We start from the raw sequence: 26,587 nt of genomic DNA on the forward strand, positions 1-26,587 counted from the left end.
ACCCGAGATGTTGTTAGAATTTCAAATGCAGAATCTTCCCAATGGAAGCAGGCATTGTGTGAGAACTCTCTTGGTCATAAATCCACTTCTCACTACTACTTCCGATTTATTGGATGTCTGCCTCGTTATCCTCGGATTTGTTGTTCAGCAAGAAACAGTATTTGCGATAAACAGTTCAATACAGGTCACCTGATAAGCCCTAATTAGCATACTAGTTAATCGCTCCACCTTTTTAGTCGAGTGCGATCCGAAAATAGGAGAGTCAACTTGCACCACATGGTTACGTATGACAATAAAATCCGGTTGGTAAAATAAACCAGATGCAGCTAGACTAAATTATTGATGTTTCGATGTTGACCGATGACTGGATTTTCGGAACGGTGAGAGCTCAGTTCAACGAGTGTTAGTTATGTATGTCGAGGCATGATTTGACAGGACCTGCCCGTGATAAACGTCCACAGAACGAATAAACCGACATCACATTATGGAGCTTGAAGAAGCAGTCAATAGCAGAATGATGTACTGCGCAAGCTGAGACCAAGAGTATACTTCCAGATAGCAGCAGGTAAAGTGTGTCGTGACTCATTGCTCCTCCAATGGTGTCCAGATTCCGGACTAAACATCACTGACACTTACATCAGCTCGACAGTAACCATCAGCGCCTTTTCGGCTGAACCGAATGACATTCGCCTCACCTTTAAGGGATGGATACACCACCTTTCTGCGTCTAAAACTCCGAGCTAATCAACTGGATTAGCAACTGCAAAACGGAACCCTTATCGAGTGAATCAGCCCGAAATACTCGTAACACTGACTAGAGAAATTAGTCTAACCTCATTTCGGTTAAATCTCTGCGGCATATCTGCTAATTTATCGTACTGCACCCAAGTCGTGGAACTAAACTTCCTATTGAAAGCTGTATTGTCAGACTCATTACGCGGTGTTAGGCATGTGTGTCCAGGATTATCTTTGAGGCCAAGATAGGTCTCGAACTTCATTCTTCACTGTACGGAGGCAGAAATAACTTTGTATGCTGAAAACTCGCATTCCCACGTCCTGAAAAGAGTTGACGCTGTATGGAAGCAGTAGGTACGAAACTACAAGAATTTTACGGTTGATGTTTTGTGGGGGAGGTTGGCGTGGTGAAGTTTGCTTCAGGTGGAAGTCACGATTCAGTGGAAGTGACATCTGTAAGACCACTAAATTTGTCGTCCAGCGGTATACGACTGCACAAACAGAATTGAGCGCCTCTCGCTCCCCCCCAATGATCTGTTTTGCGTTCCCCATTCAATGAGGCCAACGAACCGACCGACTTTGATTCTAGCCCATTCTTGCATCGCCACAAATCTCAGTGATTCACTTGTTACGGAGCGAAGATAAAAACAGCTCTTGAGTTCGTAGTAATGCCTAGGGAAGATTAGCGAGTTACCGACGCCAGGTTAACTCCAATTACTTTTGTTCGATCAGAATTGTAGTCATATTGTGTGACAGTGACTGACTCCAGAACAACAGATGAAGATATGGCCAAAGACTTCAGCAAGAAATTTGTCTTCAGCCGGTCTGTTTAACTGCACCCTTACGGAGAACCGTAAAAGACTTGCAGACGGACGTCAACTTTTACAATTATCCCGGATGATGTAACAGCGGAAAAAGCTTGTTTTGTTTGTGCTCTGATGGATGTTGTTTAACCTCGAGTCTAAATGCAGTGGTTCCTAGTCATTTCGTAAGGAATGACGTCAGCCAGGAAGTAATGCAGTTAACGTAGCAGATGCGGTAGATACATGATTGAATTAAACGTAGATTAGTGGAATGCTGAATAAGCATGACACCAGATATGTTAACTTCGTCCTTCGGAAAGGCACACTACTTGGTACAACTTTAAGAACTAGTTATATATTGCAGGTGTATCGCCATTCCTACGATCATCTCCAGGTGTTTCACCTTTAAATGGCGATCCCCTGTAAAAACAAAGATATAAGACCCATCTAGTTTCACGTAAAAGAAACAGAAACTCCTCCTTATTCACGTGTATTCTACAGGTCGCTCGGCGCTTCCTAGAAGTCATCACACATGGAGCCAATCAGCAATGGATCACGTGACGTGAATCGCGTGACTGAAATTTCATCATGCCATATCCCGTCTGACTGCTAGTTGATTAGACTATTGATCGGCCAATTCTGGCCAAACTGTGGAGAGCTGAGCTGCAAATCAAAAGACCGGAAACCTGGAAACACTGTAGATGCGCACTGCATATGCTTTTGAGCAAGCGAAACGGTGGGGGCTATTCAACCTCGCTCGGTTTCAATTGCAGGATGAAATCTCATTCGAAACTCGCGAATTTCCCCACTGCTTACAGTAGTGTCTCTCGGCCGTGCATTTCCTGACCTTCTACGTTCAGAATGTCATTTAAGATAGTGAAATAAACATGGAGTGTAGCAAAAAATCATGACCAAAAAGGTGGTGCGGGAAATTCGTGATGTTTCGCGAATATTAGACAAAGTAACGTCGCTTTGGTGTGGGCGCCAAAACCTGAAGCCGAGAATGTCCTTCTGGAGGGTGGGCTCCAGTGAAGCCTTCTGGCACAATGAATACGCGCCAAATTGAACAGCCAAAGGATATGTAGTTTTCTTCTGCTTTTCGAAGGACGTCTTATCCGCCGAAAGGGACTGGATCTGCAGTTAGTCAAGAAACTGAAGAAACACAGTGTTCCTGTAGCTAAAATTAACGGCTCTCCCCGAGCGACATAACTAAGATTGCTCGGAAATCGTCTGGCGCGTGAAGAAGAAAGTGTCATGACAACGTAGCAGTTGTTGTTGTCTCAGGCAAAACCCCATGACTGTCTAAACCGTGAAATTTTTTAAATCGTTTGTTTCGTTTTCCATTCCGTCTATTCGATATCGTGGCTCACCCTACTATCGGCTACCCTAGTGCAGTATTCACACGATTTTTCAGCTGTTCTACGTGTGACACACAGAATGCCTCATTGTACAATGCTCGAGACATTTTCAGCTTACTTCATGGAGTCAAGGCTTTTGGATCTGTGAATATATGTAAAAACTAGTGTAAAAATGGAAGTTGATGATTTTCTGTTGTGGTTTCTGTACTCACTCCTGTTATTATTTCCAGAATTTCAAGTTTTGTTTTTAGCCATCTTGAAGATTTCAAATTGCGATGCACGAGGGTCGAATTTTTCGCCGCCATAATATTATCTTTCTGTGATCAACTAGCTGGAACGTTCACCATGTTCAAGAAACCGTGATTAAATGTATCGGCGAACTGTCGTAGTACGACTCCGAAACTACCGGCTGATGCTCACAAACGCAGAATGAAGTTCTGAGTGGTAATTTGAAGCGATGAATCAACTTGTGAGTGTAAACGGCCATTTGTCATAAGTCAAAAAACTAGTCAGCAGAGCAACTGCTACAAGGACTTGAGAATAGCACGGGAAAAGGCATTCTCTCTCCAAACTACTCATTATTATTGCGAGTAGTTAAAATAAAAGGCCAAACGATTCTGATGTTGGCAGCGCAAATCATCTGACTGAAAAGTACATAATCTTTGCCAATTTTGGAAAAAGTTGAGCGTTTAGCTGAAGCGTGAATTTCCAAAGTAATAACTAACGCCTGAAGCGAATATTCTCAAACGATTAATGGGATGATAGAAATTTAAATGAATGACATATTCAGCCTTTACGCACAGACTTCAATATTTTTAATAACCGTTCAAGAAAATGAAGCTTCCCCTTTTACGTTTTCAACAAAGAACAGCACCAAATCGATGTCTTTCTGGGCGACAGGTTTCAGACAGTAGGCAGCGGCTTTTGAGACAGCTACTTCACAAAATTAGGGTAAACCAGGTAGCAGACTGGCATAAAGGGCCAGTTTTTGTTAGTACCAAGTTGTTCTCACCCTCAAAACAACTAAGAATGTTGGCCAGATTGTTGGAAATTCAACGGATGAAGCAACCTGCTTCACTCTTCTGCTCCACCACTGCTGCGTCATTTGGTCATATGACCAAACCTAAAGGCACAACTTCCTACAGATTCAAAATTTAGGTCGCCCAAATTAGTTTTGTTACAGCACAGAAAATTACATTACAATGTACTAACTTTGGGCGTCGATATAGCCCAGTAGGTAAGGCACTAGCTTACGGACCGGAAGTTACGTGGTTCCAACCGGCCTCAGATTCTTGACCGCTCCTGTCTAGGCTTTGGTAACCTAGTAGTTTCCCACACCTCTTTCATTTGGCGTGACAGCTAAGCACTGAGTGGGTTTCATTTGATGCTAACGTTCCGTTCACTATCTACAGTATGCAAACAAAAACTAGGGACGCAAAACTAACAACCGACACCTAATATTTGCGCAGAAGGTCTCACATACTCGGTATCGTGACAGCCCAAGTAGAACATAAAGTTGGTGGAGACTCGGGGACTGCGCCTACCTGCTGAGCTCAAACTGGAAACGCGCAATCGATCGTTGGCTGTCGAAGAGTTTCCAACAACCTCATGAGTAGTGCAGCGCGTCCATATATGTATCGCGACATCTCGAATATCGTACCAACTGAAACGTGAGGCGGTCTGGTGCAGCGCATTAAGTTTCTTAATCGCCAACGAGAGATTTAGCTCGGTTCCCGGTGAGTCTCCCGTCACAACCAAATTGGTATGCAAAGGAATGTATTACGCTAGTAGAAAAGTAATTTTCTAAGGATAAAAGGTGTCTCGAGCCAAACAAGAAATTGTGGTCTCGACGAACACCTTAACCACAATCCATTTACCGCCATTTCCCCGTGCGATCCTCTTGATGTTGTGAGCGAGACAAAATCAGGCAGCAGAAAAAAACGCGCTCTAGGGCCCAGACTAAATTGCGTTTGATGGGACTGGTTACCAAATGACACTTAGACTGTAGAAAAAATATAGTATTCTCGGCTTTACTTCCTGGACTGAGGGGCAGGATACGAGTACCTTTCTCCTGGATTAACCGAAATCGCCATGGAGTTTTCGGGATAACAACATTCTAATAGGATAGTCCTGTGGAATCCTCTCCTAAGTGCAATGTACTCTCCCAGCTCTGTTGTACAATAGCCTATGTTCAAACGACCGTTTTGATTCTAGACAACCCCGAATACGAGGCACTGACGGTTGTATATTGGAAGATCACATCTTCGCCTTTCAAAAATGAACATTATCAGTGCTCCAGTTCAAAAACTGTCATCCAAAAAAGACCAGATCACAGAATGCGTATTACTACGCGGATTAGACGTCCGAACGCTTGAATTAATACAATACTGCCTCAATAGGGTATAGCTATTACAATTCCGTCCCTCCGAAAAGACAAACTTTCATACTAGTTCACTTGCTATTGGCCTCCCCTGTGTTCTTCGAACGCCTAGGTTCCTCATGAGTCAACGTATTGAAAGAGGTCATCATTTCAGGCAGTCCTCAGTATTGGAACCGGTTCACTACACCTTCCAGCACTTTGAGATTCACTTAAAATACCTTCAAGGGTTTTGTTCCTTCAGCGGGACATAAGCCTACACTAATTCTATCTCGAAGGACCACGTCAGAAAAACTAATAAAAACAGTTTCTTGCAATTTGTCCTCTTCCTGAGGGTGGATATTTTACCACTGAACTATGCATCAAAAGTCAAACACCGATCTCTTCTGAGAATGATATTTCTAGTGAAAAACAGATGAAACTTTACAACTATGATATCAGCCTCCAAAGATCTCTATGACGAGTATGACTGTGGAGTGTAATATCGCTTGATGTCACAACATGCACCCCAGTGTCATCAACTGATGTTATTTCGCTGTGTGCAGAGCTACCGCAGAGAGAAAATACTTACAGATAAAAGTCCCTGGTGCAGTTCCAGTCACTGTCTTATAAGAAAATTTGCACTCTGAGGATGGCTTCTGGACTTCTGCCGTGGTGACGGTGTTTGGGGGTGTATGTTATGTTGAAAAAGTTATAGGGTACAATCAAGACACCCCTGGACTAGTTTCACTGCATCATCTTCGGAATTTCAAGTACGTACTTTATTGCTCGCTCGAACAGTCGATAGAGCTGAGCTCGAAGCAGCTCAGTGGCAAAGGAGTGAATTTACTGACCGGAAGGTCCGTAGTTCGAACCCAACATCTGCATCTGGACTGCCCCTGACTTTGCTTGGGAAACCTGACGGTATCCCAGTCCTTGTGCTTCTCGATAGAGGAGAGTTTACCCCTGTAATTAATGCCAGCCAGATTGACCCCGTAAGCGTTCTTTTCAGCGAGAAGTACTGTACTTTCGTTTGTTCGCTGCTGGATCATCCGCCACCGCTAATATGCTTATAATTTTGTCCTGTGATCTTAAATCGCTTGTTTTGCTTGTTCAGTAAAAGCATATCTCTTATGTATTCGACAAGGAATCTAAAGATGGTGCTCCTAGTTGCAGTGAGGTCACACGAGAGATTAACTGTCGTGCGGAGGTATATGTTCCTAAACGGAGTACTCAGATGTGGAATGGAATGGCCATCACTTTGCCGGTTCAGTTGAATGAAACTTCTAACATGACAACAAACACCGATTTCAACAGTTCACATTGAACATTTTCACTTAACGCTGAATAATCTCTGTTGTACGATAGTTTTAGGATCTGAGCACCTACTTTACAAGTAATCTGTTCAAATCCTTGTCAAGGAAATATTCTCCGAGTGAGAACGGTTACCACAGGCGTCCATTCGGTCGACATAGCTACACATTTAGCCGCAATTTAATCCACCAACCTAGTTGCTCGAATATAGCTGAGTACACACCTGCGTCAATCCTCATTTTAGTGAGTATATCGACTTGAGAAGATGGTGTGAGGAGCAGTAACTCAAAAGTGTTTCGAATTACAGTTTTCACCTTCTGAATGAAATCTATTTGTGAGGACCGGCCTCTCATGTATCATCATTATCGTATTCTACAGAGGCGACATCAGTGTTGGCACGGATGCCTCACTGCTGTACAACCACAAGGTTTATCTAACCATACTGAAATTGAAAACAGGAGAAAAGAACCTGGTGCTGATGTGTCACGCATTCTGATTTGCCTACAAGCAAATTTAAAGAAAGCCTCGTTTCAGAAAGGTTTAGTATACAATCGGTGGTTTTCAGCAAACCCTTCTGAAACGATGACTTCTTGGTCGGTTCTAGTTGATGAAAAACAAGGTGTCTTTCGGAAGTTGATCAGTAGGAAGGATATGAACGAAAACACCCGCTGTTCGCTAGTGGTTTCCGGCTTATATTGGACAAAATGGTGCCGTATTTTAGCCCGGTAGTCGTGGGATTACTGATCTGTAAAGTTAAACTTATCTCCTTACTTCATTGATTATATTTCAGAACCGAAATGTCCAGCAAGATAAAAAATACCGGGTCTGGACAGTGGATTAATTGCTCCCTGGAATCTGATTTGCACAGTTCATTCGCAGCATATCTCATAGGAGAGATCTGTTTTACAATGAGCACATGGTGTGACGCACAATCAGTGCGAACAAAACACGGAGATGAACATAAGACAGTTGCTTAGAAAACGTAAACAAATTAAATGAACTGGACTGGAGACGAAAGAGATACACCAGTTTGAAATCCGATTTCAGGAAAAGTGACTTCGGTCTAACCATGGTCACTGAGAGAAGTTGAAAACCCAACCAGATCATTCTGATCGCCATATTGTGGTATTTTTTTCATCTGTGCTTTGAAGAGTTGTAAATCAACCTAATCACGACGCTGGCAGTTAAATACTGAATGCTACAAAATTAGTCTTCAAATTTGGCCGCAACTGAGTCAGCTACCGATTCAGCAGAACATCTGTTGCCTTATTCAGGCAAGTCACTAGTAGAATTATCATCAAGCAGTGGGGACAAAAAGACCGAAGACAATCCAAATCTAAGTGATACTCAAGTCAGCTCATTCCCTAAGGTGCCGTAGTTAAGGAAGGCAGATATAGCTATCACCAGAGTTCAGTGTCGTAGTGCTTCGCTTAGATTAGGGACATAACGCCCATTTTTGGTTGCATACAACGTATCATCCTAAACAATTTACAACCGAGCACACAGTTGGAAGGAGAAAGCTGGCAAAAAAACAGGACATCCTATAGAGTATAAACATGCTAGTCTGAAAAACCAAGAAGCACTGTTTCATCCTTATTCAAGATTACCAGTAGTGAGAATCTCATGAAACTCCAGGGCATCTCAAACCTGCGACCACCCGGTTCATGGTTTGAACAATTGACCGTTCGGGCACGAATGGATGATCAGCATTGCCATTAACTCCACCCATCCTTCAATCACGGAATTCACGTCACGTGATCATGGGGTGCTTTTTCTTTCAGGAGGAAGCCTCAATCGATAATTCCCGAATCTCGTCGCACTGCCCTTTAGTCTGATCAATCCGCGAACAATATAAGACCGTACATCAAACACCAAATGCTCCGTTATTGTCTGAAGATGGAACGCTCACCACACGAATCGGAGGGATTAGTATTCACTCAGCCCTTCTGATCAAAGTAAAGTGCAATGCTGTAGACATTTTGCTTATATAGAGCATATTTTTGCCTCCATACGTGTTCGATAGCAATAAATCCACCTTGTTCCGAAAGGGCAGATACCTCGTTGCCTGCAGGGTCCGAGTATGTGCTGATCACCTCTGCAAACTCAAACAGTGATCTAACTGTCTTGAAGACAGAACAAAGGAGAATAATCGAAAAACAGGAAGAAAACGATTAAATTTCCCCAGTGCTCTGATCGATTCATTCGGTGACACACTTGATATGCAACCTGCCAATCGCGAATTCTTTTTACCAATAACTCCATATACCGAGAAATCAAATAAACTGAAAAGTTGAAGTGCAGAACAGCACGGGACTTTACACGTATGTACAGAAACTTTGACGTGTTCAAGTTCCAGGCTGAATTGACAAATCTTTTCAAAATCATTGCAGCTACTACCACAACGACGGTTGTGAGTGACGCAAAAAATGTCAAATCTTGTTCTTCCAATTATCTTGGACGCATATACATGACATGATGCATACATCCCCTTAGCAGCAGAACACATATGAGGGTCCAAGTGTCGACTTATAACTACCCGAATGATCAAGCACAAAGTCATCTGGAAAACAACGCATTTAGAGAAATCCCGAGCTGAAAAGCTATCTTTAATGCGTGATACTGATGCAGTAAAAGCGCAAGAATGTAGGCTACATTCATGTAAACCTTATTTCCATTTATCAAGACTTCAAATTATCTGCGAACGAAAATCCGGTACGTGAGGTCTCCCATGGCATCCTGCAAAGCAAATGTCGCCATGTCTCTAGCCTCACTGAAACCCGCTCGATAAGCAGGAGAAGCGATTTAAACGTCTTGCGTAGATCCCTTGATAATCGTTATTTATTCGGTAAACTATTGGGAATAGTGTCTTAGGCGGGGAGGATAAAGACGACCTCCCCAAACTGACGAGTTGGTAGATAGTGCGCATGCATATAGCACAACTCCTAACAAACTTTTGTAATCAAATGGTCCGTGGTTCGAATAAGCCTTAGTACAAGAACCCGGGTTTCCCTTCATCTAGTCGATGAATCGAACCTCAGGTGCAGAGGTGGTACTTGTATGGATCAACGCGTTCCGCCTAAGAGAGAGAGTAAACATTGAGGTGGATAAATCTGCGTAATACAAGACTGAGCGTGTGAATCACAGACTAACCAACAGGACACAAAACACTCTGGTCCAACACAACATTCGACCCCATCCACAGATCGATCACACGTACGGTCACCATTCGTCTACTGATCGATTCGCACACAAGTGGACGCGCAAAAAGAACCTGAAAAGTCGAGACGAACAATATTTGTGTGTTGTATAGGGGAGAATTATTTTGTTCACAAGTGTCGTGATCAAGATCTATCAGCAGCACGTGGACGAAACAGAACTAACTGAATGGGATGAGCAAAAGACCAGCACCAACATAGTTTGTCTGCTGAGCATTAGAAGACACCATCCGAATGATGTAACTCAGCAATCATACTGAGTGCACCACAACGAATTTGCAGCTCATATGGATGAGAAAAAAACACATGACGAAAGGAAAATCAACCCGAAGAAGAGCAGCAAATCGGTCAACATACGAATGGAGCACAATGAAAGGCGTGATACGACGTTGGCAAAGGGACAAATGAAGCGAGAAATACATAAGATAGCAGAAAAGAGGCAGAGACTCCGCCTTTTTCATGTTCATCAAAGGAACAAGGAGCTGATTGAAAGAAGGCACTATGTTGTCTAATTTCCGGTAAGCTCGGCGTAGGTGGAATCCAGCTCCTCGCTGAGTGCTTTGTATTTCTCCTTCTCTGCGACAAGTTCGTCTGAAAGAGAAAAGCGGAAAAAAGTAGAGGACTCATCAATGCATAACCCTATCTCTAGGTTCTACTTGACTGAAACGACCTGCTTGCTTAGCGACTCAATAAAAATTATGCAGATAGAAGCTACAGGACTACAGGACGTAGTTCGTACGAGCCAAATAACGATTTGACTCCCACGGAACATTATGTTAAGTTGACCACGTAACCGAACTGATCCGAAAACCGCGCAGCCATCGCCGACAGTAACGCGGACGGTGAGGGTTGATCATTTACATGGACGACCGTCTTCCCCTAGTCTAGGTCTTGAACAACGAACCACGAGCGATAGAAAAAGCTATGATCATTAATGAAGGCAAAAATTAGCACCCCCTGACTAGTCGGTACTGATTAGTTCTTCGATAGATTACCGTAAGAAAACTCGAAGCGCGGTAACTGCTCAGAATCGAGCACTCAGAATGAATGAGGTGGGCTGGGGTTCTTCTGTTAATGCTTGGCTGTAAAATTCGGAAACCACAACTGTTCCAATTCACCCATCACCCAGATATTGGTGTTGTAAATAGTTCACGAAGTCGCACTCCAAAATGTACCGAAAACGATTTCATGTCTACTGTATGCAGAGCTGACAGCCTGCAACCGGATAGGTGTAAGTAACAACATTCAGCTCACACCTACTGGACACCCTCGAATGAACGGGCGGCATAGCCAAGTGGTTAGAGCGCGAATTTGCTGACCGGAAGGTCCGTGGTCCGAACCCAACCTCTGCCTCTCGACTTCCCCTGTGTAGGCTTGGGCAACCTGACAGTATCTCAGCCCTCGTGCCTCCTTCGGGTGGCATGGCAGCTAGGCGCCGGAAGGGTGCTACAGCTGAACGAACTGCATTCCACTAGTAAGTTTGCCAAGTTAGAGTGACAATGACTACGGCAGTTTTGCGACCTCGGGTAACCGGAACTCAGTTTCTAAGCTCCTGTTATCATCAGGGTGGAGTATTACGATTCACACTCAGAGGCTTTCTGTTCACTCATAAAAGTGGAACGAACATCCCCACCCCAGATAAACAGGCACCCAGTAAACTGCCAGTAGACTGCCTTCAAAGTGGTTCAGTCAATACTTCCCACCAGAACCCACAGTGTGCAACAGAAAAGCGAACCATACGAAAGATTTGAAACAAGATATTCACGACTAAATCAGCAACCAAGGTTAGCATCACATGGTAATAAAGCATCGATCAGGAGACTGGATCCACACATGGAAACGTCAATAAAGCGCCCCAAAATACATAGCAAAGTACTTTTAAAAACTCCGGAAGAGTAGTATGCAATTTAAAAAAGGAAATATATAAATTAGCGAAACAAAGAAAAAAACCTAGATGCAGGCAGGCAGGCGGGGAGGGGCGGGCAGGTAAGATTCAGTCGGGCGCAGGCAATAAAAACCGGAAGCAGTCGACCAACAAAATGGTCGCAGAAACAGATATTTCGGTTAACAAGAGTACAACGCACATGCACTGTTCTCTCCCTGTGTGAGGTGAATGGATAGGATAGAGAGTTCATTCAAAGGTCAAAGCACCATGCAGTAATGGACTGACTATATATATTGTAGGAAGCAGCTAGAACACAAGATCCAGCCAAAAGAAGCGGTTGGGTAGAATACATGCCCAATGCAGGTGATAGATGAGAGTCAACGGGGGGGGGAACAAGCCAGAATGATGTTATTTGGCTTGCGTCATCAGCTTTGGGGCTGGATTAGTGACACAGGGTGAGTTGAAGATGACAGCTGTCCGTTGCAGATCTACTCTTCGTGTGCGGGAGATGCCCCGGCTCATATATGTTCAACCTCATTGAGCACATTCTCCATCTCCTTTCGTAAGTTGGCATGATTTAGGCGTTCAGCTTCCAGGGCCTCTGTGAATAAACGCAAAGAAGATAAAGGTCGTATGAGGAACACATGAGACACGTGATCAAGCGGCTTCTAACATTCTGGAAAGATACGGTGGGTAGAGAAAACACGTGATTCACAAAACCCGGCAAGAATTGGAGTACTGGCGTCATAGAACCACACCGCGTTAGCGCCTTCCTGATGAAGGTTGCTGAGGTTAGTTGCATAAAGTGGTAGATCGATTGCTATTAGATAGTTAGTGGGTTTACATCGATTGACCTTGCCTGACCTTCAATAAATTCCGATGGGTGCACCGGTCATGCGTATGAGAAGATCACCAGTTTCTCTTGCCGGCACGTCTTCCTAGCACAGTCCCTATGAATCTTTCAATGAACTAGATTAGTTGTGGGGGACCAGCACAACACCAGGCTTCCGTTCTCTTTGTAGCACAGCAGGAGAAAATGTAAACGAGTTAAAATCACGGTAAATAAGCTTACCAGCACAAAACGAAAAAAACGATAGTCTACTTTCAAGCTATACGCCATACAGACACTGTTCTCGAAAATCTGGAGTGTCCGAAGGCGGGTCGGTCTCTGAATGAGAACGGTGATTTGAGTCAATCTTTCAGCGCCTTCCCCTGCGGTCCCTGACATCACTAAAACCGACCCACATTCCCGTAGAAGCAGACAAGATAAGGTGACATCAACCATGACAGGCCAGAGTTTACCGGTCAAAATGAACGTACTAGGCTGAAGGTAAGCAGCTGAAGTTATAAACTGGATACGGTCGAGCAACTGACAATTCATGCTATGTTCTGTAGCACTCTTAATTGACTGATAAACGGCGACTTCCCGTTCTTTTCGATTCACTAACCAGACTACCTCTGATCGAGTTCTGGAATCCAGGGCTCACTTCCGATGCATCGAGCGGGTAGAAATAGTACCGAGTCTCGAACAAATCACTGGAGATAATGTTGCCGTTGGTCTTTCAAATTCTAGCTCTTAAGCTGTTCAGGTGTTCCATACCAGTCTCGGTTTTGTAAATACACGAACGGAAATCGACAGATAGTCAGGAAAGAGTCGTGGACGACGCAGCATGCTTCACATTCATGAAGAATACTGCTGAACGACAAAAGTGCTCTTACTGAGTACTAACTGAGTAGTGGGCACCGGATAACAATTTTGGACGGCAGCTGCGTATATTGGCAGCAATTTCTAGACTAAACCTGCCAAACAAGTGGAAGTGAACTAACAAGCACGTCCCAGTACACAGCCACCTGTGACCATACCCACATTTCTGGAACGATTCTTCAAGTGAGTGATGAGATAACCCGAAATTCGTGCGTTATCCAGAGTGTCGCTCTTGTATAAAGTGCCTCCAGAACTTGACGACTGATCTCTATTTTAGAGCGAAAACAGAGAAAGGTAAACCGTTTCTAACTCGTTCGCTGTAAAACCAATACGAGGTCAAGGTTTCTTGACCATGGATGAATGGGCTACCTGGTGAAATAATCGATTAATCACAACAATTTATCAGCTATAAACCGTGTAACATAGGCACACTGGTTCTAGCTGCTACAGTTTCGGTCACCGGAAAGTAGGAGTCTGGGAGACACGGCTAAGTCTTGGAGCCGATGACATGTCCAGTCAGTTCAGGAATTGGGTAGCCACATAATGAAGATGATAGCTTTGACGTACAAGAGCCACTGACTGGGCGACCGGGTCGTTTCTGCCAATGTTACACAATCCCATTTTCCAGTGATTGAAACTGTAGCGGCTGGAACCGACCTACCTATGATCGACTGTCCAAAGCTGATAAATTGAATTGAAAATTGAGTGTTAATAACCATTGGTGAATTGAGTCCCGGGGTCCCCATCCAGGGAGGCCGCGGTTGCCCACCCGACTAAGTTTGCTGGTTAGTGTTTTCGTACTTCGTTGCCAGCTGCCCAGGTAAGCAAATTTATCTGCGACGTCGATTGACTCGCCTGCAAGCATGAGGTTTAGGTTTGATTCAACCCAGTCTTGTAACAACACTGTACCCTTTGCAGGAGAGCAATATCGTCTGCATACTCAATGTCTGAGAGGGAACGTACCGGGAGCATTTCGAATCCCGAGATTTAAGAGACAGGCAGAGGAATTTCAAGCGGCACATCAATAACTAAGTTGATGAGGAAAGATAAGAGAAGTTCGTCTTGCCATATACTACTGGAAGTGGTGAACTCAGGCGAAAGCTACCAGTATACTCGTACACGCCCACAGGAGTTCGCACACAGTGCCCTCGTAAGAGATATAAATTTGGAAGGGACACCTTTGTTCGCCAGACACCGCCAAAGTTTCTGATGATCGACAGAATCAGGGGCAGCTTTCAAATCAAGATAAAGGATCAACGTGGGACGTCTGAAGTTGGTGAAACATTCAGAGAACTTAGCATGTAGCCCTAACCCAATCGACAAAACTCCGGAGGCTGATCGTCCGAGGGGTGTAGGTAAATAGATGACTTCACAATCCCATTGAAAAAGCGGAATAACTTGACGCAAGACGTATGATGATGTAAAACATATACTTCACTGGATGACCAGGGAATAATGATCCCACTATGGTTTCTGGCCTCGCATACAGACGGCATCGAAAAGAAAACGGTATTCTTGCTTCGTGAAGGTGAACCTATGCTTTTTGACGACTAGATTACTGAACATCTTGCAGCGACGAGCCCTAAGGTTCCATAAATTGCGGTATGTAACAGAAAGAGTACACCGCGGGGATATCACCAACAGGCACTCTTTTACAGGTTTTCAAGGTCATCCTACGGTAACCGTCAAAAAATGGATGCCGGAAGCCACGTGTCAACAAGACCACCTCGAACGAAGGAAGCAGCCTAGTTTATTGTCGCGCATGGGACTTCCGGAATTCTGTACGGTTGATACGAACAAGACCGAAAAAATCGATAAGCATTTCGTAGATAAGTTTACCTCGGCCGTGTGTCGGTTGAAGCTACGCAGTTAAGTGAAAAATAATCATTGAATTGAACACCAGGTTGGCCGTGCTTTACAGGTATCACACTTGTGAACAAAAGCAGGCCAGAAACGCGGTCATAGATATTCTGAATACAAAGGTGAATTAGCTTAGAGTTGAAGTCAAGTGAGGCACACCAACAGAGTTGATACCTATTCCTCATGTCGATAAATGGAATGATCCAGAATCTGGCTTAATTATGATTGAATAATGAGCGAATCTCACATTCATTTGTTCAAACGCAGGCCCTGGATATCGATACTTTTTGTGCTAAAGGAGCACCCGCTTGGCTTTATATGTACCACTAGTAACCGGTAATGCAGAAGCAGAAAGAAACAAACGGGTCAATCGAGAGTTTCAGACACAGAAAACCGAGCCGTGACTCACCTTCAAGTTTGATTAATTCACTTTGCTTGGCCTGTTCCAATTGACTCGCCTCTTTCGAACGGGCTTCCGCCTAGTCCACGTTGGTCCGAAATGTATACGCGTGAGGAGCAGTTGGTGAACAGGAGAGCGGGACATGCGCGGAGAATACAAAACAAGATGCTGTCATGCTAGTTAGTGGGAAAAACACACACGGATACGTGCGGCATGCAATCTGGATCAAACGAAAACCGAAACAACCTAAACCAATTTTCCATGGGGACAAGATGCCGTCAAAGCAAGAAATGAGTCAAGGGTTTAGAGGACCGGCAAGGGGTCATCGTTACCTTCGAGGCGATCGGCGTCAGCCTGAAGGGTGTTCACCAATCGCTCGGATTCCTGAGCACGATCTTCAGCCTGGGAGTGGGATGGAGGAGGACAAGGATTTTATAGTATGGAGAGCAAAAAATCTCCCGTTCATGCAAGTTGCCACCTGATCCCATCACAAGGCCGACATGCACTGAGGGTTACGTAAGCTGCGAAAAGGCTAGCACAAACCCGAGGATGGCTTGACAATCTACGCAACGAAAGTAAATTTCCGAGATCAACAGAGACACTCCGGAGCGTAAACCATCTAATCTAAGGGTCGGGGGCGGGCTTGCTGTCAGCCTCGAATAGGAAATTCATGCACTTATTTGTCAATCAGGCCCGGGTGGCGTTTGCTAATTTCGGACACCTATGGCGTCAGAGTGGTGTATCCCTGAATCTCAAGGGACATGTGTATCGAGCTACAGTGTGGGCTGCTTTGTTGCATGGCCCGTTCGAGCAGCGGAACTGAGACGTCTTCAGGTGTTCGAGAATCGTTCCATTGCTTGTGTGGGCTGGTGTCGGCGTAGCCGGAACGAGGCAATTAGAAAGCGAGTGTTCGGTTGTGTAACAGGAACTTCCATTGAAGAATGTGTCCAGCAACAGAAGCTGCGTTATTTGGGACGTGTGTTGCGTATGCCTAACCATCGTTTGCCGGAAAGAGCGCTGTTTTCCATGCCCAACTCACAGTGGCGTAAGCAGCGACGTGGCCAACCCTTGACTTGACTTGGCAGAGGAGTATGAAAGAGATCACGAAACGCTTGGGTGCTGTCAGGACCACGTGATCCCTAATGCGCCTGGTTGGAGCTACCACATGATATGGCTGCCAGGCGATGTCAGTTGCGTCTGTCAGGACTAAGCCATCCCGCGCCTGGTTGGAGCTACCACATGATATGGCTGCCAGGCGATGTCAGTTGCGTTCTTGTTGTCAGTTTCTATCCAGATTGCCTGAGTGAATGTCTGGAGGTGTAGGCACCTCGGAATGATTGTAGTAACCTAGCACTAAGTCCTAGATGGCTGCACCACACTTAGGGAGAGGATTCGACAATAGGCTTCTCAACTGGGTCCACAAAACAAAACATACATCAGATCATTCTGATGCTGCGCACAGAAGAAAGTTCAAATAACCCACTTTATCGGCCGGATCAAGCCATCACAGATAGATGGATTACGAACGTATATGGGAGGATACAGAAGACGTTCCGAGTAGCAGCCTTGGTGGTCGGATTGACTTAACGGGTATCGAGCAAACTTAGGATGACATAACACAGTTACTTCTCACAGCAAATCAGCAGTTCCGCCTGTATTTCACATGCTACAAACACAAGCCACACATATTATGGAAAATAATAAAACAAGTTGTACAAATGAAACATGAAACAAGGACTACCTCTGCCAACTTCTTGGTCAACAAGCTTAATCGGGATTCGTGTAATCCTCGTGTCTTTGCGGCCTACATCGACGGTGACGAAGACAAGGAAGTCCAGCGCATGCAAGGGACGGCAAGCGAACCAAGAGAACGAGGAGTACCGCATGCAAATGATGGGAAAATGGGGGAGGGAGAAGCACACAAGGTGACCATTATTTGGACAACAGGCAAGTCAATGAACGCGACAACACGTGCTAAAACATCATCGCACAGCATGCGCAACAGCACAGGTCCATGCCAGGGGCGGCTTACAGCTTTCAAGCGCTCGGTCAAATCACGAATGTTTTCTTCGTAGGCTTCCTCACGTTGGGCAGCCTACAAGAAAATGTTTATCAGACTCAGTGTCTACAGAGATATGGTGAGAAAGCAACCATTCCAAGCCGTAGTAGATCACTTTATGGATGAAAGATACTATCTAGATAAGGCGTGAGTAATGTGACTCGAGGGAAGCCGCAAGGTCATCTGTTGTTTGCAACCTGTGGCTTGAAAGGTATGAGGACAATGCTTACATGTCCAAACTTTCAAGAGGCTTGCATGAATGATGTTCATCATGGAAACACAGAGGTCCTTTCCATCGTTAGGAACGATAGGACTCACGACCAAAACGTAGTTTTATACTGATTCGAAACACGGATATGATGCTGTTATGAGTAGTGTACTATGCCTATATTTGTATCGCCATATCTCGAATATCGTGCCAACTGAAACAGCCTGAAACGGCCTGATGCAGCACATTCAGTTGCGTAAAACAGATCATAAAGGAGAGATTCAGCTGGGTTTCAGGCGAGTCTCATTGAAACCAAATTGATAAGCAAATGAGTGTATTTGTATAAGGCGATATACTTTACTAAGGATTTGATCGCATTTATTCAGTTGAGGATGAAGACGGACTTATCCACTTTACGGGTGTACAATCTACAATAACCTAAGTAACATTCTTCAGTTTGGTATCAGCTCTCATCTTTGGCACGTTTGCGGTGCATGCAACGCGAAAAGATCGCTAGCGAGAGATACTGGTAGGAGTAATGGAAAGGCGCGAGTTTGAACCCAATAATTCCTGGTCAGTAGTTCACACCTCGAGGTATAATTATTCCAATCAACAGATGTTTCCAGGTCGAGAGCCCATTATCACTTTCTAAGAAGGCAAAGACAAAAACAAAACCAACAAAAACGAAACATCTACCTCCTGTTCGGAAATCTCCAGGGACTTGACGTTGTTTCCAACAATGCGAAGCTCTTCTTCCAGTTCTGTGATTTTGCTTGTGAAGTAGGAAACGAGCAGACGGACGAAGGAACACGGGTGATGGTTGCATTACGTTGGTTTGGAGAAGAGCAACAAGAACGTCAAAAGTCAACCAGGATATCGATCGCCCGCGCGTGATGAGAAAGAGCTTATGTGGGTGCACGACCTGGGTAGTCACGTGCACCGTATTGAAAAAAAAACTATCTCTTTTTTTGTGTCCAGCAGGCGGCCATGCAGATCGACAAGATACACTCTTATACTGAGTCAAACTACAGAAGCTACCACGTGCCTGTAACATGATTACCAATGACCACAGACAGAAAATTATGCAGATAAAATATTTACCCTGAGTTTAAAAAAACACGTGATGCACACTGCAGGGCACACAAACCTGGGCTTCTTGGTGCTCCAAAGACTTCAGACGGGAGGATGCCTCGTGTATTAGGGATTGCAATTCCCGCATTCGACTTTCATGCGCAGCATTCGGAGGGCGGCGGAGGGCATCATCGGAGGGTACACATGCGCAGGTGATAACAAGATAATGACATGCAAAGAACGGGGTGGAAAAACATGCATAAATCAGTGTGTGCGTGCACCACTTTTTAAAGTTAAAGTCAAATGAGTTTCACACCCTTCGTGGGCAAAACAGCTGATAAGAAATGTCACATGATGTTGAGTTCTCAGTTGCCTTCGGAATCCGCCAATACACACCCTACTGCAATCAGCTGCTTGCTGAGGATATTCAATTCTGCGTCAGTATGCGTGTCGTGAAGTCATCACAGTAAATAAAAGGATCTGAGTAGTCCCGCTGCCTGTTGACGATCCCACAATCACAATTTACGTCAGCATCAACCGCGTACCAGCAATATACACTCAGGGTGGTGAACGAATCAATGACCCACAGTGGAACCTGAATTACCAACATTGTTGAAAGAAGGTATTTCACAGAGGATTGAGGTGATGTCCAAGAGCAAGCTTTTATTCTAACCCACTGAAATCACTCATAGCATTACGTTCGGTGACTGAGCTTTTGTACGTGCTGACGTCACTCGCTCAACTACGGACAGTCGGAGAACTAGTACGCGGACTAGTACCTCTCTCTCCTCGAACAACACTCAAGATCACCAAGTGGAACAATATGCCGCGAACAAGACCAGCTACGTCTGTGGTAATGCCATTACACATGACGGCGTTTCACTCAGGTAGAAACCTTCGCTCCACAATTGGAAATTTTGGCGGGTCCAAATTCGTAGACTATTTCCACGAGAGTAATGAAACTGCTGAATGCGTGGATACGCCTGCGCAAGAGTAAACCCAACTTGTTGTGGCAAGCAGTTGCAGACAGAAACATGCCGTAACTGATTTGCGGAACAAACTAATTTAGTAAGTCGGCGGCAGAGAACAAGGCACCTCTCACATGGTACGACTGTCGTGAAGCGCAGAGGGTCGGAGTAAGTTTTTTGGTAGGCAACTACGTCACGATATCTTGTGCTTCCAAGTGGGTGCTGCGCCTCACGAATTAGACGCTGGCTTTCTGTTTATTTCGATTGGCTCGAAGTACAGGACGGAAGGGTTTGTTTTGCCAAAAACTCTAAATAAAGCTAGGGATATGGTGATCACAAAGTTTGACTTGATTGCTTTATGAAACGAACTCCGAACCAAATAATACATTTCAAACTACAGTTTACTTTTATAACTACCGACAATAATTATGTGCATGTTGTCTAAACCACCCACTCTTTCTCTAGATAGCTCAATCCCGGTGATCGATCCACGCTAGATTTTGACAGACAGATAGAACAGTAAGCGCTTTTTCGTTAGATCGTTGGGAGATCTCGATGGGTACAATGTTGCCCCTTAGAAATGCGACATCACGAACTTGGTCACCCAACTGAATTCTCCGCCAATAAATGACCAAGTAAAATGGCAATTACGCTGTCCCATCCGTGGTTTTGACTAACACTGGAATATCACTCAGTCTGCGCACTTTTGGGTTGGATATCTACCAACGACAACAGTTTGAGGGGACGTTCAGGTGATCCCACAAATTATACCGCCACAAGGCGAGGAAACATCGTTTAGCCAAAATAACTGCAACTCTGAAGGATGACGTCCACCATTAGCCAATCAACAGTGAACGAAAATCACTCAAGTTACCATCAACTACCGATGAAGAAACTACCTTCAAGACCGCCATTCTTACTGAAACGCGCACTGATCGAAGCTGATGTGCCCCCGTGGAAGCCAAGGTAGTCGGCCAAAGCACTAGAAGGGAGCCACCACCGCCTACTGGGATCACAACGTTCAGATACCAGATAGCGAAGTGAACATAACTAGCATCCATTCACGGTACGCCGCCGGATTCAGTCCCAAGGGTTGAAAATACGAATAATATAATCGTTGAGCTGTAACACCCTTCCGGTGCCTAGCTGCCATGCCACCCGAAGGAAGCACGAGGGCTGGGATACTGCCAGGTCGCCCAGGCCTAGACAGGGGAAGTCGAGTGGCAGAGGTCGGGTTCGAACCACGGACCTTCCGGTCAGTAAATTCGCGCTCTAACCACTTGGGCCATCTCGCCCAATGGATGGCAGTGTATCCCTACAAGTACAAGCTGTCTGTTTGTCCAAGCAGTAACAGATGATAACCCTCTTTGAGGGAGAGGCCATAAAAAAAACAATATCTTGAAGGACTGGTGATGGTCTGAGATCAAGCAGTCTAGCTGAGATCAAGCTGGAGGTGGGGTGGGGCCAGGATCAAAGGTCGACCAAGCAAATGGAACAGTTGTGACACATGCAGAAGACTTCTACTCATACAAATGCGTCGCCCGGAAGGGTATTCACTACTTGAAACGTCAATCCAAGATACCAAGGTAGGGGTAATCGCGGTGTGCATGGAAAAATCAAAGCACCACAGGCAAACATATCGAACTGGAGTGATGACGACAGTGGTTGTAGTGACTAGAATGCACACATACTACGGTACTAGGCAGCAGGCCAGATCACTAAGTCTCTTGAGCGAGGTACCTTTCGGACGTTTCGATTTGAATTTCCACGTGAGAAAGGGACACTTCGACAACAGCCATTTTCCTGGTGGCCTGTGGCGGTAGTTGGGTCGTTGTGACGCACGAATACGCCGTGGAGTATTGTGTGTGCGTGTGTGAGTGAGTGAGTTAGTGAGTAGGCATGAAGGGGAGTGGGAGCGGGCAACAAACCAAGTTGGATAGGAGCAGGATCAGCAGCAGCGGCAGCATCAGCGTCAGCAGTAACCCACGAGCGCGAGACGACCAAACGGTGAGACAAGGCAGCGCACGACAGTGGGATGTGCACGGAAAGAGACAGACAGACAGCAAAACCCAAGCGGAATTAGAGGGTCGAAGAGCTGGGTGGGAGTTATGAACAGTGAAGTTGACTCACTATTCATCCTCCCAAAACAGGTGTATAAAAAAAGACACATGCAGCGGGGGTAGCGGGAGTAATGAACAAGACAACACACATTTACTTATTTAGCCTCAAAACCTAGTACTGGATCGACATCTGACAAGCGGCGGCTATGAATTTTCCGCAAAACATAGTTACACAACAAAGGCAGTTGCCATGGCATGCCGAAGAGGCATGTGTATGTGTGTGAGTGTGTTGCAACAGAAGCGACAAACAGTGAGCGACAGCGACAGATAAAGGTAGGTACCTTTCCGCAGCCTCCAAGCGAGATTCGGCCCGTTCGAGTTCCACTTCAGTGATGGTCAGCTTACGAGCAGCCTAGAGACACGTAGGTGACGCGAGAGATGGTGGATAGGATACGCAACGTTGCCATACCGAGGGGATGAGCACGACAGTAGGCAAAAATGGAGGGAAAAGAGTAGATTACTTCGACAAACCAGTGGGAACAAGCACCGATGGGCCTATGGTGGTAGGAACAACTATATACGAGATAAGATGCAATATGCATTAACGCCATTTAGCAAAGAAACATACAGTTGGTTAAGAAACATAGCGAAGTGTGCCAATTTAAGCCGCGAGGAACGCGGAAGTGTACACCACTGCCGGAGGTTGTTGGATGATACTCCTAAAAAGGCACACAACACCGGTTTACAATCGCCCCGTGTCTGTCGGAAGCCTAGATTTTTTCATCGAATAATTTTCGGTAAAAGATGTCATAGCACATTGTGCCGCATTCGGTCATTCCATAGAACACAATTTTCCGAGTTTTGGAACACTAAATATAGTAACGCAAACAAGCGCGTACATGTCGAAGCCGAATTCTAGACGAGAGTTTCGTGTAGATGCGAGACGAAAGCAGTATGTTCCCAGTGGAGAACTCTGTCCTGACCGAATTCATGTCATGAAACTAGTTTGAGCAATGACATGTTACGTAGGTTGAATTTGCCAGTACAGACATACGAATGTGGATCCGCAGTTGGACTATCGAATGTGTGAGCATTTGTCACAAGTTGTGTATTGGCTTCAGGGCCAAAAGAGGCTTTTCAGTGAGCTGGCGTGTTGATTGTGGTGAGTGTTTGAAGTCCTTTCGGGTGGCGAACAATGAGGCTTATCTACAAAAGCCCCTGCCGTTCCGAACGAATATACGATAGCCGAAAAACTGACTAATTTGTATGCTCAACAAAAAACAACAGCATATTGGTTACAAACTGTACATTTATTCCAGTTACTGTAGTTCCCCAAAAACTGATAAAAGGGGACGAGTTACACAATGGTAATAACCCGCACCAGTTCAGTATAAACAGATGACAAGAAATGAAAGACAGAGGATGTGTCAATTTCTCTGTTTTTTGTCAGTGTTGTGGGTAGCTAGAAGACCAACTTTGAGGGGGAAACCTACGTGACTGGGTCACTTTTACCTCATTACATATCTCGCACCGATCACGAAGATGGCATCCACAGAACACGACCGCACTTTCCGGTCGTTACTTTACCATCTTGGTATCATTTTTGCTCAACGAATGGTTGAGCGGAGAGGAATCTACGAATAATCCGAGGTACACCACTTGGATGAGTCAACCAGTGACATAGTGGCCCAGGTTGTGCTATGATATAGCAGCAAGGACACGTTCTTCATAGTTGAGTCAACATCTGCTAAGAGTCCCCAATTGAGGATTAATATTCAGCTTATTGAGATCGGATCACTACTGTCACCATTTCAACATTGGTGCATTTCTGCCAAACAGTATTCATGAATGATACCTTTAGCTGAACGAAGGGCTAAGATCATTTGGGGTACAGCGATTAGTTTATTCAACTGTCCCCACGTGTTTTTCACTACGCTGCCAGTTCAAGGCAGAATTTCACTATAGCGCAGTACTCCCAAAATAATGCTTTCTGATGGTCCCATGAGCTTTTCGTTTATCACTATTACTGAAAGATTCTTCGTCTTTTTTAGCACCAGTTGACCTCAGCCTCTTGAAAATAGAAAGTGAGTTATATATACCATTTCACGCTGAATTACAGTCCCGTTTACAGTGCTCCCACCTCTGCAATGACCGTTCTGACCAGTTCAGCCAGCTGTCACTGTAGAAAGGTTCTACTACATACACCTGGGCAACTTAATCCGAAAAAAAGAACATGCAATTGGATGTCATCGGATGAGACGCCTGGTTATGCGACGTGAAACCAACAAACCAGAAGCACAGAACCTACAAGTAGGAAAAACCCGAAACCGGTAACAAACCTAACCCTGAGGGAAAAATGACAAAGCAAGCCGCAGACGTCAAAGTCATGCACCAATCCACCACACCCAGTCGTGACTGGGGTCGAATTCAAGACGTAGGGAGTACCATGCACAGACAGCATGCATGCGTTTCCATAGCTAACCGAACACACACACACACACACAGGCTGCACAAGCCATCATCACCTCGTCATATTTTCGATCAGCATCTTCGGCCATAAATGTGGCCTCTTTTAGTTGTTCTTCCAACTGATTGATGCGTTCCTCATCAGCAATCGTACGGTTTTCCAAGACTTTACGGCCACTGTGATGGGAAGACAGTTGTTCAGGGGAAATCAGTAGAATAATAATGGATTGCAATAAAAAAGCAATACGGGAAAAAACGTAAAAACCAGCAATACCTCCTCATATTTGGTTTTCGAAACACTAGCTTCTTTAGTGGAATGCTGTAAAAGTTTGGTCAGCCGAACGATTCGATCGCCCTCCATCGTCTGTCGAGTCTCCAAGGTACGGCGAACTCTGAATATATGCATGTGGTGTGCATACAAAAATGTGGATAGAGAACAACGAAAATACAAGAGGGAGATATGAGACTATTAGTAAACGAAACTGAAGATATTCAAGGTGAAAGTATAAAGGTTAGTTGGGAAATTGCGGAACCTGAAATTGGGACAAAAACCAATATGGACGGGAATCCATTGCCGTAAAAAAATTTTAAATCTCTCAGCTGTAGCATCCTTTCGGTACCTAGCTGCCATGCCACCCGAAGGAAGCACGAGGGCTGGGATACTGCCAGGTTGCTCAAGCCTAGACAGGGGAAGTCGAGAGGCAGAGGTCGGGTTCGAACCACGGACCTTCCGGTCAGTAAATTCGCGCTCTAACCATTTGGGCCATCTCGCCCCCGTCGATTGCCGTATTTTTTTCTGATCCATGAACACGGAATAAAGCTTTCGTAACAATGGGATTTCTCAGGCAAACTGGAGCACATCGAGTTTGCTGATTTACAGGAGCGCGTCAAAGTGGCTGTCAACAAACCGAAAAGCACAGAATGAGCCCTGTACTGTGGTGCAGTGTTTTTGGAAGCAACATTGTCACGAAAATATCATAGTTTCGCCACATTGCCGAAGACGCTAAAGGCAAACCACTGAGACTTATTCACATAATAAGAAAAGGTTGCGGTTTCGATTGTATCCTAACGTTCATCATTTACCTGAAGGCAGTACGTGACATGAGTAGGCTTGCTACACGGAAACTTGGGGAAATTGGCCGTGATGATTAATTCCAATCATAATTAATAGGGGCCCAAGTCGTATTTTCTTTCCCATTGCTCACCGACAAACTATGCTGAGAAGACTTCACGTGAATGTGTCACATACACCGAAAAAAAAAACATAACCCACAGGCTGCGGAACGACCGCAATGATAAAGGTTCATCGCAACACTTCCCTCAAGTACACTGATACGAAGTACGATGAGAGAACCCTGAAGTGAGTTTTTGTCGGGAAGGTCAGGTTCCTGGAAATTATCCCGGAATACCGGAAACCTATTGAAACCCTCAAAACTCCACTAAACGCCAGTCAGCCAGGCTTGGATTGAGGTCAGACAGTGTCCTCAGGAATACAGTGCGAGGCGGTTGTACTTGCACTTACTCGCTTGTTCGCAATTAAGTTGTTGTGTTCCTTGTTGGTGAGTCTTTTTTCTGGAAATAGGCACTGGTGCCGGGACGGTAGTTAGAGTTAACGGTTATTATGTTCTAGTTTGCAGCATCGTCACGGGAAAATTCCAGAGTTGTGTACCAAGAACTGTAAGAAAGACGCCCTATTGGCTGCCGTCTAAGTTTCTCATCTTTATCCTGATGGGTTCTGAAAATACACACATATTCAATACATCTTTGGTTTGTTAACTGAGCTGGGCAATTTGATTGCTAACGTCTCATCACCGATCGAGGTGATATCATCCGTGCGTTGTTAGGGAGCGCATTGGTGCGTAGCGATGGGTTGGTGGTTGGCCATAACAACGGATGGATGATGTCACCTCGACGGGTTTACAATCAAATTGCCCAGCTCAGCGAACAAACCAACGACCATCTATACTACCTGAGCTACCAACATTCTACTCTATAGCATGCAATACCTCTGCTCGCGCCCTGCAAAATAATGCTACGTGTCGTGAATAAGCCTGTTAGTGAACCTAACAAAATGTTATACAAACCTCAGAAGAATCGGATGTTCCGCCACAACATTTAGACAAA

General features: G+C 45.0%; 2 protein-coding genes across 2 annotated transcripts in view; one reads left to right on the plus strand and one right to left on the minus strand.

The window, feature by feature from the left end:
- Positions 1–9,757: 9,757 nt before the first annotated feature.
- T265_02762 (hypothetical protein) overlaps positions 9,758–26,587 on the minus strand; it is a gene marked incomplete at both ends in the record, with an annotated part of 55,637 nt that continues 38,807 nt past the window's right edge. Inside the window, 6 exons of the mRNA XM_009167077.1 lie at positions 9,758–10,372; positions 15,964–16,033; positions 17,664–17,726; positions 18,595–18,670; positions 22,339–22,409; positions 24,523–24,640. Of these exons, the coding sequence (XP_009165341.1) occupies positions 10,290–10,372; positions 15,964–16,033; positions 17,664–17,726; positions 18,595–18,670; positions 22,339–22,409; positions 24,523–24,640 (481 nt within the window). The remainder of the gene's footprint in view (positions 10,373–15,963; positions 16,034–17,663; positions 17,727–18,594; positions 18,671–22,338; positions 22,410–24,522; positions 24,641–26,587) is intronic.
- The window catches only part of T265_02761 (hypothetical protein), a gene marked incomplete at both ends in the record, with an annotated part of 86,409 nt that continues 85,577 nt past the window's right edge, over positions 25,756–26,587 (plus strand). Inside the window, one exon of the mRNA XM_009167076.1 lies at positions 25,756–25,823. Coding sequence (XP_009165340.1) covers positions 25,756–25,823 — 68 coding nt within the window. The remainder of the gene's footprint in view (positions 25,824–26,587) is intronic.

The sequence above is a fragment of the Opisthorchis viverrini genome (assembly GCF_000715545.1).
Source record: "Opisthorchis viverrini unplaced genomic scaffold opera_v5_35, whole genome shotgun sequence".
Taxonomy (NCBI): domain Eukaryota; kingdom Metazoa; phylum Platyhelminthes; class Trematoda; order Opisthorchiida; family Opisthorchiidae; genus Opisthorchis; species Opisthorchis viverrini.